The sequence below is a fragment of the Scomber scombrus genome, chromosome 10, assembly GCF_963691925.1.
Source record: "Scomber scombrus chromosome 10, fScoSco1.1, whole genome shotgun sequence".
In the NCBI taxonomy this organism is placed as follows: Eukaryota; Metazoa; Chordata; class Actinopteri; order Scombriformes; family Scombridae; genus Scomber; species Scomber scombrus.
In genome coordinates, this window is record NC_084979.1 from 25,414,986 (window position 1) to 25,429,439 (window position 14,454).

A 14,454-nucleotide genomic window follows, 5' to 3' on the forward strand; every position below is an offset into this window, starting at 1 on the left:
GCCACCAACGGTTCTTCAGTCCCTGTGACGCATATCACGCTTGAGAAACAGCATTTTGGTCTGCGCTGTTTCACCACAGACGCTAAACTTTGTCCTACAGACTCTTCTGCTTCCTCTTCTCAAAGTTCTCATCTGTCATCACTGACAAGCGGCAACAGGACTGGACCAGTGTGCACATGTCTTTTTGTTTGTTTTATTTGAATATTGGCTCTTATAAAGTTCTATTTTCACACATCTATCAGATTAAAAATATGGTTTGCAGACCCTTTAACACATGTGGAGATCTGTATGAGAGTCCTCGCCTCTTGAAGTCTCAATCTCTTCCCCCAGGGGTGAGAAATCTGTTGGCTCCATTCACTGAAAACGTTTGATGTAGTACATTTTTTTATGAAGTCACACTTAAAGAGACACACCAGTTTGGTTACCTGGTGTTTGCAAAAGAAAAAAGAAGAGGAAAATCTGACGTAATTAAGTGACATTTCTTCTTGGAAAGTCCTGCAGCTTTTCCTCCCGATCCCGAGCCGAGGCCTTTAATATGAAGTATCTGTCCATAAAACCGGCACTCTGATATTTATTTCTTCTATATTTTTGTTTTACTGTTTTTTTCCTCCTTTTAACACAGCTGAAGACCACAGGCTGCTGCTTGTGGCACCCTTGAGGTGGTTGGGGGGCTTTGACTTGACTGTGCCCAGAGGCCCATCATCTCATAATCCATGAGATCCATCATAAATCCATAAGTGGAAGGAAGCACAAAAGTAAAGTGCTAAAATATATGGAGTTGTCCAACTTTTTGACAGGAGGCAGTACAGCACTTAAAGCAAACCTTTTAAGACTATAAATGGTCTCTGTCCCACGATGAAAGTGAGATTATTTCTAGTGTAAAGTTGGAAAATGTACAAATTAGAATCTAATGTTCATGTAACCAAGACTGGATTTGTCACGTAAAGCATTTTCTATCTTAAAATGAAGAGAATATTAAAGTAGGTGTAAATAACAGGTGAGATATGGAGCCATTCTTTTTTGTGTATCTACACTAGAACTGCAAAGATTGGTTGATGAGAAAATTAACCAGGAACTATTTTGATAATCAATAAGTCAATTGTCACTTTGTCAAACTTGTTTTTTTTTTCACCATCTGATGGTTTGCATGTTCTTAAATTTGAGACCTTGCTGATTTTCTTGGTCTTATATTACAGTAAATTTAATATTTTGGTGTTTTTTTTTCATCACCTCAGGCCCTAGGATATTATGACGTACATGTTCATCGACCAAAACATTAATCAATAAATTAAGAAAAAATGGATTAAAAAGGTTATTTTGTTGCCCGGATCTCCACTTAATAAAATGCAGGTGTGAACTTAAAACATGAAAATGTGGTTTCAATTTCAAGTACTTCTAAGTAAACATTTGAATATTTTGCCAAAGTCTCTTTTTAACCGCCAACATGTGACTTTGATGGAGACTATTGGAGCGTGCACTTTCAGTTTTGGTGTGTGCGTGTGTGTCATCTATTCGGTAACTGGGCCTGTTTTGTCAACAACTTTATCAAAGCAATGCAGGAACTTATGAAACACAGCATAGTATCAACATTGAGATGGCAACCAGTTACATTTCAGAGGTTACATTTACAAGAGGAAGCAGAAACTGAACAATTCCTCAAACCCAGTTCAACACTGGTGCACAGACAAAACAAATTCATTAGTCTTGAGTCAACAGTGGTGTTTTTAGCAGTATGGTGACATTCAAACAAATGCAACCTTATTCATAGCTGGCTGCCACCCCCCATCGTAAACTCCAACTGTGTTACTAGCCCAGCAACTGCCCGTTCCTTGTTTGGGCTCCATGTTAAATGGCCTTTTAACGCATTGTTTTTAGTGTACCATCATCTTAACTAATCATCCCCTCGTTATGGATTCAGCCCATTCTCTCTAAACTCATGTTTCAAGCACCAGCGAGCTTGCATAACAATCCCTTATGTCAGCGTCCCCTCCACCTCCACGTCCAGCTTCTTCTCTGTCTCTCTCTCTTAATGTGCTCACAACAGTCAGGAGGAGGGCACTAATAGCGGCTGGCTCTAACACATGGCCGCATACCACCGTCAACACTCCTGGCGCATCTGTGAATGAGCGGCGCAGGACAAAAGGGATCAACTGCGCAGAGCGAACAGAGAGAGTGACCACCATGACCTCATGGGTCAGCTGGGAGCCAGGAATGAAAAGACTCCAAGCAACCCCCGCCCAACACACGCACACACACGCACACACACACACACACACCCAACAAGCCCTTGGACAACTGAAGCCGCCATGGGAATATGGGAGCGTGGAAGAGGAGGAATCAGCATTCGTCTGCAGGAGCTGAAAGAAAGCGGTTGTGTTTGGAATTTTGGGTCATGCCTTTCTCCGCACATTCCTCACTATTCTCCCAACAATAAACTATGTCAGAGCCGACACAACAGCCTCCATTCTGGACACCTAGCTCCATAAAAAAGCCTTAAAGCATCCAAAACCACACACTGAGCTCCAAAACTCGGGTGATAACATTCCTGAACAGGAGGGAAGAGTTGTGGAACTATAAAGGCTTGCTATATTTAACAGTATCACATGGAATAAGATATATCTCCACTGGGGGAAATTACAAACAGATTGTGTGTACACTCGAGGTCTGGGCGCTAATTTAAGTTTGGCAGCTACAATTCCCACAAACAGTTGTGGCTTGTGGAACAAAATAGCTTTTCTTGCAAGTTCTGCACAAAATAACGAGCGTATAATCCGAAATATGCCACACGTTTTATTTTTAGGAATTGTGATTTTTAGCAGAAAAAAATTATAAAACAGAATCAATCTGAATCATCTAAAGCAGATATCAAACGTTTCTCTAACAAAATGATGCGTTGCACAGTCACAGTCATAACGGGTCTTTTAATTCAGCTGTCGAAATAAGTCGGTGCATGCAGTAAAAACTGAAAAATCCTTCATTCTGTACATAAAGCAGACATGTCAAAATAAATAAATAATTTAAAGAACAAAACTAATGAAAACAAAAGTTATGTACAGCTTTGAAACACTGGAGGCTACCAAATGTTCATTGGTCTACCCATTTAAACATGGAGAGGTGCAACTACAGAGCCTTCACACTTTGGTCTCAATCTCTTCACTCTTTGGGGCTACTTGCACTTTCATCTTTGGACGCTTAGTTTGACAGTCACTGGAGATTTTAAGTCTTTGGTTCTGATGAACAGCTCACAGTTTGCTGCTCACAATTTGCTCTCCTCCTCCTCCAGCGGCCGGTTTAAACCTGGGATGAATTTGAGGAGGCGCCTGCGGAAGCTCTTCTGTTTGGGCTTCCTTTGCAGCGAGTTGAACCCTCCCTGCTTCTCCCCCGAGGTGGACGACGACGACGACGAAGTCCCCCTCACGTAGCTGCGTGTGCTGGCGCTGCGGGTCAGATGCGTCTTGGCTGAAGTGAAGAGCTCGCTGGCCGGTCGGAGACGCTGCTTCTGCGGCGGCTTTTCTTTCAGTTTGTCCACGCTGGTGTTGTCTGAATCCACGCTGCCGTCCGCCTGGTACAGGCAGGTCTGGTAGAGAGGGTCGTCTTCAGTGGCCGTGCTGAGAATGCTGGCGCTGCTGCTGGTGCTGCCGGTGCAGCGGAGGGCTCTTTGAACGGCAGGGCTGGGAATGCCGAGGCTGCCGTAAACGCCTGCTGACTCCAGGGACTCGTACACCGCAGCATCGCTCATTACTATACCTACAAGAAAAGAGAGGCAGTGAGGATGGTGGACTACTGGGAATCTAACGAAAGCATATTCCTGGAAACACATGATGCATGAAACTGAGCCTGAGCACATTTTTGTTTTTATAATGTTTGTTGTATCTGCTGTAAATCCTAAATGTGAAAAGAAGACGAACTGGTGACCTACCATGAACAAGTCTCTGCTCCTGCACCATCAACGACCGATATTCATCCCATTTCTCATGAAGAGTTTGCTAGAAGAGAAGACAGATATTTTACATTTTTGGGACAGGATAACCAAGACACGCATGCTGTAAAACAACTCAATAGGAAAGGGACATTAGCTCTTCGATCAACTAAATAACTTCAATGGGAATCAAGGGGAATATTCTTTAAAAAAAAAAATCCCTGTAGGTGTGGCACGGAAAGCCTTCATCAACAAACAACAGGAGTCACAGGCTAAAACAGAAACAGGAAGAAGGATTTTCCCAGACATCCCTGACTGAAATAAGAGTATCGTAAATATGACTGAATCAGTGTTTGTCATGGGGGTTTAGGTGCTTTTTCAACACTCCAACATAAATGAGTTTGCATGTATATGATAATTATAGAAAGATCTATAAATGTTTTCCTCTAAAGTGCATTAAAAGCAGAGTGTTCTGCACACAGGTTATCTGTGGTCTTAATCTTTTAACGTTGGATTAGTATCTCAGAAAAACGGCTGTGCTGCAGGCAGCTCACTCGTGGATTAGAGCCGGACAGCTGCTTTAATCTTGGGGAAAGCTCGCTCTCTTGAGCCACTTCACAAGCAACGTTTTAAAACAGCCACTGGTGGAGAATGTCTGCAGCCATCAGCCAGCATGCTGATGCAACAGGTGCTGCTGCTTGGGGAGACAGGTGTGGAGGGAGCGGGTGGTGGTGTCTATATCGAGCATGTAACATAATGTGTGTGTGTGTGTGTGTGTGTGTGTGTGTGTGTGTGTGTGTGTGTGTGCGCGTGCGTGCATGTGTTTGTGTGTGTGTTTGTGTGTGTGGGAGGGAGAGAAGCTGCTGGACACACACAAACAGTCACTGTAGAAAAAAGAAAAGCCAAAAAAAAAAAGCCAAAAAACTCACCTTCAGATACTGTAGCCGGGCTTCCAGCTCCGCTTTTCGGATCGAGTCGCTGTAAATCGTCTCCAGCCTTAAAGTGAAAAACCAGATGGCATCCAAATTAACAGGCGTAACAGGAAGTACTTATAAAAACTACAAGGCTAGAAAACAGCGGTTTAAAAAAAATCTCGACCGTATGAAAGACTCTTTTCATAAGACGGTGGCGGGAACAAGTCTGGTGTCAACAGTTTACAAGTGAGGGTGATGGTAGTGGTGGGGGGGGATCAGGAATAAATACAGTTTCCTCTCAAGACACTTAAATGTTGCAAATCCTTTAAAATCACATGAGTAGGGGGGAGGTGACGCTTAGAGTTTATACGGACTTGAGTTGTAAGCATAATTTGATGATGTCAAGTCTGTAAAATCTGGCACTGTGATGCGGTTCACCTCACTTCTTTTGCAGCAGCTCTCAGGCTGACAGACGGGGCCTCGCTAATTGTCCTTTTAATCTTTTACAAGCAGAGAAGGAGGGCGAGGAAGAGAGAGTGTGGGTCGAATTAAAACACCCACTCAGCAAAATGCTTGATATCAAATCCTGATAGAGATGTGAAACGTACTCCAGCTGTGAGTAACATAGAGCTTATTTTTTAAAATCCTTTGATTATTTTTCATGTTTTAATCTATGAAATGTTATAAAAATGGTGAAAAATCCATATCATGCAGCTTGAGGACTAAAAATCCTCAAACAACCAGACAAAAACCAAGATATATGCAACTGATAATGATATAAAATTTAAAAAGCAGCAGATCTTCAAATTAAAAAAGCTGGAATCAGCATTTTTATTGTTTTTCAGTTAGTTAAAGTCTCCCTCCACTTTTTTTCCTCTTCTTTCTCTGCACATACATTATTATTGTGCAGATTTCACGTATGTGCAGAGTTTGACACTAAAAGGCTGTTTTCATAGTCATCTACTAAAAGTGGAAAGTTTCTCTGTGCTCTTTAAATATATCATTTTAAGGGGAGGGCCAACGAGCAGGATTTTGTGACATCACAACTAGTTGAATTGACCGAAAATGGACTTTGCAGTGAAGTAAGAGACATCTTGTGCCTCTTTGAAATGAAAAATATTTGTATGTTTGCAGATTCTGGATATTTTGATTAGAGAGAAGAAGTAGAAGTCATTTTTGTAGATGTCAACTTTTTTTTTGTGGAGCAATCAAATCAAGCTCACAACTTTTTTCCGTTATGTTGAAAGGGAAAATAAAAAATCCTCCCTGCATGAGTTCATTTTCATTCATTGACCATCAGCATTATTGAGCAAACTTGTAACATGAACTTTACTTGCACTGCCAATACAGTATCCACAACATGACTCTCAAATGAAAGGCTTAAAAACTACAAAATTGCCCAATTTGGAGACTTCAGACAGCAGAGAGAGAAATAGACTCCACATATTGAATTTGACTGATGCATTTGCTCGGTGATTATCACTTCTTTTTCTTTATTCAGATTCGCCCCTCTTGTAATTGATGTCATGTTGCCTGAGTCCTGATATTCTTGTTAGCAAGCTGAGAGCACTTATTTGGTTATTGAACCCACATGAATCCAAACCTTGTAACTTTCATCGGGTTTAACGTCCAATTGATTATAAAAATTGCAAATTTCCTGTCAAACCCACAAATTGCTTCAGTGCTATAATAAACGGAATATATTAACTAATGAATTTAAGACCCGAGAAGGACTTCTAACAGTGTTTTGATTGTAATAATACGGCTGCTGATGTCGTTTCCTGTAAATTTGTGTACCTGAGTGAGTTGCCACAGGCCCTGATGAGCTGAACTATCTCCTTGTGCCGAAATCCCTCCACGGTGGCCTCGTTCACACTTGCGATGGTGTCTCCTGCACACACACACACACAAACACAACATGTATGTTAACCAGGAGCCATCAGGATGCACTTCAGTCCCCTATGGCTTCAATTAACTGAAGCTTGTTTGATTCCAAAATTAAAACACATGTGCGACACAAATGTGGAGAGCCATGTATGTGCAGTCGTGGCGTATGGCTCTTCGCTGACCTGCACGTGAGAAGAAAGTGCTTTATTTCAACGTGTCAAAGCCATAAATGTATATTTATTTACGAAAGTCACACTGTTCCACTTCTTATTAGATGCGGTGTGATCTCTCATGCTTGACAGAGACCTTTGTGAGGCTTCACAAACAAAGCCTATTTTCCCTTTTCAAAAACCACCGCCTGACCTGCTTCATGCTATGAAGTCATTGTGTACAAAGCAAGACAGAGGGAACAATAGGCCGGGCATGACAAGAATGTAGGAAGCGAAACTGAAGTGACATATGCAGGGTGGATGAAGGAAGGAGGAGGCAGCAGCAGAGAATCGTCTTCCTTCTCTTTTTTTGTGTTGACACATGAACGTGGCGCTGAGAGCAGCCAGCTTGTGACTGAGCGGTCACGAGTTAGAAAACCAGAGACATTTTATAAAAAGCAAAATGAACAAGCGCTTCAGTGGTCTTTAGCATGACATCGAGCACAGAGCTGCTTCTTCTCGTCTAAGTTTAAAAAGATATTTTCCTGATTCAAAAATCACATTCGCTGATTCTCTGTGGGGCCAAAATGTCAACATTGGCTGCTTCTATCTAGAGCTTCAACGATTAGTGGCTAAATCAACTAAAAAAGAATCTGTTAATAGATGATTTTGATGATCAATTAATCATTTTAAAGCAAAATTATCAAATATTCCTCAGTTTCAGTCAGTAGTTTGTAAAGATTTGTTACTTTTCTTGTTGTTGTATCAGTGAATTGAATTTCTTTGGGTTTTGGACTGTCGGTCAACCACTATTAGGTTGATTAATTGATAATGACAACAATAAATTATTTGCAGATCTACTACCCTTTTTTTTTTTTTTTGAAGCGCCAAAAAAGAAACAAGATGTGTTTGCCAAATAAAAATAAAGCTTTTAAAACTGGCATTTGAGTCGCTGTCTTTGCTCGGCTCTATCTGGCACCTCGGTGAGAGGAGCTGGCAAATGTGTGTTTGGCTGAAGCAGCTGCTCATTAATGTTTGTTGACTGGTTAATGACACTCATATTTGTACTTCCCTGAACGACCGGCTGATACTCATGAGTGCTTTTGTTGACGCACGGTGCTCGAATGTCAACTGGCAAACACAAAAGAGGACGAAAGCTGAAGCAAAACCTCCTGTCACGCTCACTTCCCCTTATGTCTATTTTGAATGTTTTCCAGATTATTTCAGGCTTCGATGGGCCACAAAAAATGAGAAATAAAAACAGAAGGTAGATGAGACACTAGTTTATTTATATATATGTAAAAAAAAAAAGAAAAGAAAAAGGGTTTTGTGACTCACCAACTTTAAGGCCTGCTTGCTGGGCGGGACTTTCATCGTGCACTTTACACACGAACGTACACATCTCCACTGAGTTTTGGTCCTGATGGTGCAGGCCGTAAGTCTGAAAAACAAGCAGAACACAATTCATCACGCTGCACAAAAGAAAACAGAAAAAAGAAAAAAAAGCTTCCTTTTTCTTGATGCATAGGAATTATGTTACACAATATGATTGATGTCAGCAGTTTTGAGATAATGCAGCCACCATACAGTGCAACACACTGATAAAAACCGTTGACAAGCTGAGGAAGCCATGACAGACAATGCAGGGTGCACGCAGGGAGAGCTGATCATATCACTGAACATGCAGAGAAGTGGCGCAAACATGCAAAGTCAGAGGTTTGTTTTCTCTTGTCTGATTAAACTCAAACTATGGGTGGACCTTCCTAACGTCCAAGCATGAAACTGACAATGAAGTCAGACATTTATTAAACCTTCTGCTCTCATAAAAAAAACCAGCAGCTCTCTTTACTAAATGCAGAAATGACTTCGATATCTGGCTATTACAGCATTTGACGCATCTCGTTACGCGCGTGTGCCTTTGACAGGCCTAATATTTTGTTGTCTTGGAAACAGCATTCGTTACTTCCACATGTATTTGCATACTCTTCCTTGTTTCAGTCACCAAAGTAGCACTGCAGAAGGTCAGAACGCTTCGGGCCACAGAAAGACTTCCCCTGCTATAGTTTGAAACTCACGCCCCCCCCCGCTCTCGACAAACAGCTTGAGAGACGGACTAAAACCTACAGGAGAGCGTCTCATGAAGTAACTCTCAAGCTATGAAGATTCCTGATGGTTAAAGGCGAGCGTTCCTATTTAAACCCGAATCCAACTTGGATGAGTCTCTCCTATGGAAATTTGCGGTGATTAAAATCTACCTGCCCGTGCGTTTGCTGCCGGCTCGCTGTGAGCTTCCTCCTCAGCTGACTGATAGATAAACATATAACCATGCAAATATCGTCGAAATGCAAATATTACATTTACATGCTGGATGCTCAGCTCAACATCAGTATTAAAATTACAGGCGCTGAGGAGAGGAAAACCAACAGGAAACCCAAGACTTAAAACTCGTCAGTCTCTCTCTGTGCTGACCGTCACACATGCCCTCATGATCTCACTTCCTTCTGGTCACAGGCAGGCAAGGAAGGGCGGGAGCCTCCATCAAAACTGTAAATAGAACAAACATATCCTATCCTTGATGCAGCGCTCCACTTCAAGAGACTTCAGATGACCTTAAAATCTTAAAAATTCGTCACGGCCGCGTTATTGTAGGCACACAGAGAGATTCAAACAAGCCGAATAAACATTTAACCATTTCAGAAAACTATTTAAAGAATGGCATCGACCCGAGGGCTGCGGAAAACAGAGCCGACATTGTGAGGCAGCGCTTCAGGGAGACATGAGCCGGGCGAGAGAGATCAGAGAGATATTGAGGTTAAATGTGCGAAGCGTCTGCCTGCTGAGCGGGGTGAGAGTGAAGCAGGTATTACATGGAGAGCGTGTGAGTAAACCACACGGCTTAAAATACAGACGCTGGGAGAAAAACCATCTCCTCTTCTCGCCAGTCATGGGACTAACATCAACCAGCTATTTGACTGATGTGTGACCTTTCACCCCCCCACTGGCAAAGGCAAATGCTTACATTAAGAGATTAACGGGATAAGATGAACATGCTTCAAGTATCGTCATCTGTTGACAGGGATGCGGCCAATCGGGGGAATCCTGTTAAATGGCACTCGAGAGGCTCAGATACACCCCCCCCACACACACACACACACACACACACACACACACCCCATATCCCTGATAGTCTGATAATCCCCTTACCTGGATTTCAAAACCAAACGTTTCCTCGTCTTTCTTCTCCAGGACCACCACCTTTCTGGAAATAAGAGAAGAATACATTTTTAATTGAATTAATTTTATCTCTTATGCAACTTCACAATAGATCTTATTTTCGGTTAGAAATTTGGTCTATAAAATGAAATGATGAAAATGTCCCCCACAGTCCGAGATGACATCGGCAAATGTCTCCTTTTGTGCCGACCAACAGTCCTCAACCAAAAATGACTAAAGAAACTAGAAAATATTCACATTTGAGAAGATGGAACCAGAAAATTGGACATTTTTTCTTTAAAAATGAATCGCTTGTAAAAATTAGTTGGCAATTATCAACTGATCGATTCATTGTTGCAACATCCTCCGATTTCCTCGTAGCAATTACATTTTCCACTAAAAGTAATGTGAGCAATGTGATTAAAGTGGTCCCAACCTTTCAGGCGGAGGAGTCGATTGATTGATAGTTAATTGGCAACGGTTTTGACGAGAGGTCGTTTTCTCAAGCGAAGAGGCCAAAATATTTGATGGTTTTCGGCTCTAAAATGCTTTTCTTGGTCTTTCTTTATAGAAAACTGAATATTTTGGGGTTTATGATTGTTGGTTGGACAAAAGAAGAGATTTTATATTTTCACTTTGGCATTTTTCACTGTTTTCTGATGTTTTACAGATCAAATTAACTGAAAAATGAACCGATTATGAAACTAAACATTAGTTGCATATATGTAATATGGGATGTTTTTATATATTAAATCACCTTGAAAGAAAAACCTAAAACCCTCACAGTATCATAACAGAATTAAAGTAAGTAACTTTTGAATTTTGTAGCTCATCCATCAGCATTTAAGCTGATAAAAGACATTTTGAAAAGACTCTCAGATTCAAATTCAAAATACAAGACCAGGACAAGAGGAGGTAAACAAGATGTTAAACGCTGGAATCCACTCTTTCATGTGGGTCCTTATCTAAATTGCATAACAAGATATCTCTGCTGGCTGCACAAGACTTCTTCTGTGTCCAGCAGCATCTGGACGTCACAGCCTGACATACAGTACAACGGTCTGTTAGACGGAAGGACGACACCACAAACTCTCTCATGCAGGGTCGGTTAAATACATGAAAATTCATGAAAAGACTGTCATGCATAACAATAGCTGCCATCCTAAGAGCTCACAGCATGAATGAGAGCCTTTCACTCTGAGATGAGGCTGCTGGCTTGTAATCGACTTTCAGAGGAAGGAGGAAGATGCCACCATGAAAAGGTTACTGTAAAGAGGGAGAATACATGCTGGTGAATGATGAAGGAGATTGTACCTTTGTGGTTCTGGTGACTGTGTTTGGGGTTTCCACTTCTGCAACCCGCCACCACCCTGAAAAGAGAAAATGAAAGAAGACAGGGAGGGTGTTAGACACCTGCGTGAGGTCTACGTAAGATCAAACAAGAGGGGTTCCCCCGCAACGTTTCCCGGACACACCCACTGTACACATGAGTGCATCGACTGGTCCATCAAGTCTTGAAGCAGCACACACGTGTGTGGCGTGCGGTGTGTTTGTGTTTTTAAGCCACCGGGCCATTCACGCCAGTATGGAAACACTGGCACTGAAACCAGAAATGCGTGTCTTGCTGCTCTTTGTTTACTTTGTGCAATTACAACGTCAGAAAACAGACTAATTTTAGACTTAATTTCACACCAAATGAGCTGCCTCCAGGCACTCAAACTGTTGGCCTATCTGGAATGAAAGATCATTGAAGGCAGTTTGTGCAAATTCCAGCCTATTAAAGAAGCAAATAAGACATGAACACTGAGCCTTCTGCCACAATAACGACATTGAGGGAAACTCCGAGTCAACAGCAGGTCAGGACCCTGCCCTACCTGACTGTGTAAATAAGGAAGGTATCTGTCCAGAGGGCTACACTTAATCACTTACAATAAATCCTCCTCTGTTCCAACTCAATCATTTTCAAATGCTGCTCCTATGAAAGGCCGCTTTGTGCCGCAGTCTCCCAGCGTAGTAAAATGTTGCTTTCTTTATGTCCCAACACTTACAGAATTGTCCCGCGCCTCTTTCTCAATGAGTGCATTTATTCTCAAATACCCACAGAGACCGACGGGGGTGGCTCGGAGCAGGATCTGCGTCCCTGTGCGTACACAATGTGCTGTTGTAACCCCTCAGTCCAGCTACTGTGGGTAACTGTGCCAGTACAGTGTTACACATGTCTGCTCTGAACTGGTTTTCCAACTCAGGTGTCCACTAGTGCCAGACACCAGAGGAAAAAGTGCATTTGTTTAAATCAAAAGGACCTCCATGAGCGACACAACAGCCAGGAAAGTTGTCTACTGACCCTTGAGCCAGTGTTACGCAACATCTGGAGCTAAAGCTGGAGTCATTCTGTCCATCAGGAACATCAGCAGCTCTCAACCCTGGACTCCTGGTCTTCATATGTGGTTTAACTGATCCAGGATGTCAGGCTAAAATAATCCTGAGCAGTCTGATTCAGCCAGTTTGATCTCTTAGACTTAGATAGATATATTTATTTGACAAGATTTAAAACATACATGACAGGCTGAGCACAAAGACTGACTCCATGTGAGATGTTTTAAATTGTTGAGGATTAAAAATGCCTAAGGCTTATTTCCATTGCGGTCCTCTATTGCAGTACAAGATGGCAGATTGAATAAGAAAGTGACAAGCAGGAATTTGTACTGTGTGACCACTTTTCAGCAAAGTGAGCTCAGTAGTTTATATCTGATTGATAAATATACTCCAATGTGTATTTAATTGGCGGTTTCTGCCCAACTGTACACAATTGTGAGTTCATTTCAAGGTTAAATCACACATTTCTAACAGTAAAGCTTTAGTTTTCAGGTTGATCAGAACTGTGTTTTCTTATTACTTATTATTTTGTTGTATAAAATATCACATATAGCTGCCTGTACTGTGATACTGTGAACAGATGCACGTTCTTCTCATTGAAAAAACACAATGTTATCAACATTTTTTCATCACACATCTGAGGAAATGAGTCATTTGCATCTGAAAATGAGTTTATGTTTATGGGTTACTCCTACAGAGTCTAACTGTGAATAAACGTGCCTTCTTGCAGGTTTGTATTCAAGTCAAATAACACTTCAATCTGTGTATCTCCATGTAGGAAGAGGAGCAGGGGTGGCCCAGGTGTACCTGACACAGCATAAATCAGATTCAGTGTTTGGGTGGTCCTTTCTCAGTCAGCCGTCAGTGAGATGTCCTCTTTAGATACACTTTAAACTACTCCCCAAAACAATTTCAGATGATAAAACTCCTCATTGTATTACACACAATTCAGAAAAACAACAACAAAAGAGAAAAAAAAACTCAACTGGGCAGACTATTGTTGCTTGACATGAGTTGATAAACAGTTTATGAGTAATCTGCAAATCTCCTCCTTCTTAAATTAGTGAAATAATCATGAATTTCAACCAAAAAAAGTGGCAAAATTAACTATCCTGAGCCAGAAATAGACATGATTGAACATAATTTGAAAGCTGATAAAAACAAATATATTAAATTATTCTGCTTCCTCTAATACTGAGTAACTTTTATAATATTTAAGCAGATCTAAATGTCCAGTATGAACATTTATGACTTTAAAATTCAATTAAACATCACATAAAAAAAAGAGTTTAAAGCCTGAAGTGCTAATAACTTATTCTCTCTTGTTTTGAGGACTTTGAACACACACACACACAAAAACCCATTGATAACCGCAAACAATGAATGGGGTCGATATTAAAAACATACAACACTGCTGCAGGTACATTCAAGTTTAAACACATTTTTTTTAAAGTTGAAAAATTCCCACTTCTTACCCTTTTGAAGTTTCTGGGCAGCGTCCCTCCAGAGTAAGCCAGAGTCTTGTAGTTGTAAACCTCCGAGGAGTTTCTCGACGGGTCCACAGTCCTGCAGCTGTCTGACTTTGACGAAGGGAAATAAATGTCGTTGTCTTGAGATGTTGCTCCACAGTCTGGTGCGCTGGAGTTCACCTTCTTCAGCCTCCTGAATGTCATGTTGGCTTCTTCTTGTTTATTATAATGATAATTTCACTTTAAAGTTGTTGTTGTTCTCCTCCCGCCCAGGAAGATGCTGACTGAGGTTGTGAGCTTCAACGTGGAGCACAAGTACAATTTCACTTCTGAGCGTTTCTTGTGAATAGGATGGAGGCGGGGACTTTGTGCAGAAAGACACGAGTGTGAGCCAATAGTGGTGTTGACGTGCATCCTCTGTGCTGCGTTCATGTGCACCTCGGACGTTTCTAGTTCAAATGTAAGAAGCAGTGTTTTTTTGGTGTTGTCCTTTACTATTATAGTATAAGGACAAATACAGCATTGTA

General features: G+C 41.4%; 1 protein-coding gene across 1 annotated transcript; it reads right to left on the reverse strand.

The window, feature by feature from the left end:
* Positions 1–2,901: 2,901 nt before the first annotated feature.
* On the reverse strand, positions 2,902–14,180 carry tamalin (trafficking regulator and scaffold protein tamalin). Its single transcript, XM_062427257.1, has 8 exons — positions 13,934–14,180; positions 11,397–11,452; positions 10,074–10,128; positions 8,208–8,310; positions 6,631–6,724; positions 4,849–4,915; positions 3,920–3,986; positions 2,902–3,747 (listed from the first exon to the last, which is right to left on the reverse strand). Exons 1-8 carry the CDS (start codon positions 14,129–14,131, stop codon positions 3,257–3,259), a joined length of 1,131 nt encoding a protein of 376 aa, XP_062283241.1. The 5' UTR covers positions 14,132–14,180; the 3' UTR covers positions 2,902–3,256.
* Positions 14,181–14,454: the final 274 nt, after the last annotated feature.

What these genes read in the sequence shown, in the direction of transcription:
- tamalin (XM_062427257.1), bottom strand. Translation starts at nt 14,131, where the DNA reads ATGACATTCAGGAGGCTGAAGAAGGTGAACTCCAGCGCACCAGACTGT. An exon ending in CAGTCACCAGAACCACAAAG is followed by an intron (nt 10,129 to 11,396) that starts GTACAATCTCCT and finishes TCTTATTTCCAG; the next exon opens with AAAGGTGGTGGTCCTGGAGA. An exon ending in GCAAGCAGGCCTTAAAGTTG is followed by an intron (nt 6,725 to 8,207) that starts GTGAGTCACAAA and finishes GTGTGTGTGCAG; the next exon opens with GAGACACCATCGCAAGTGTG.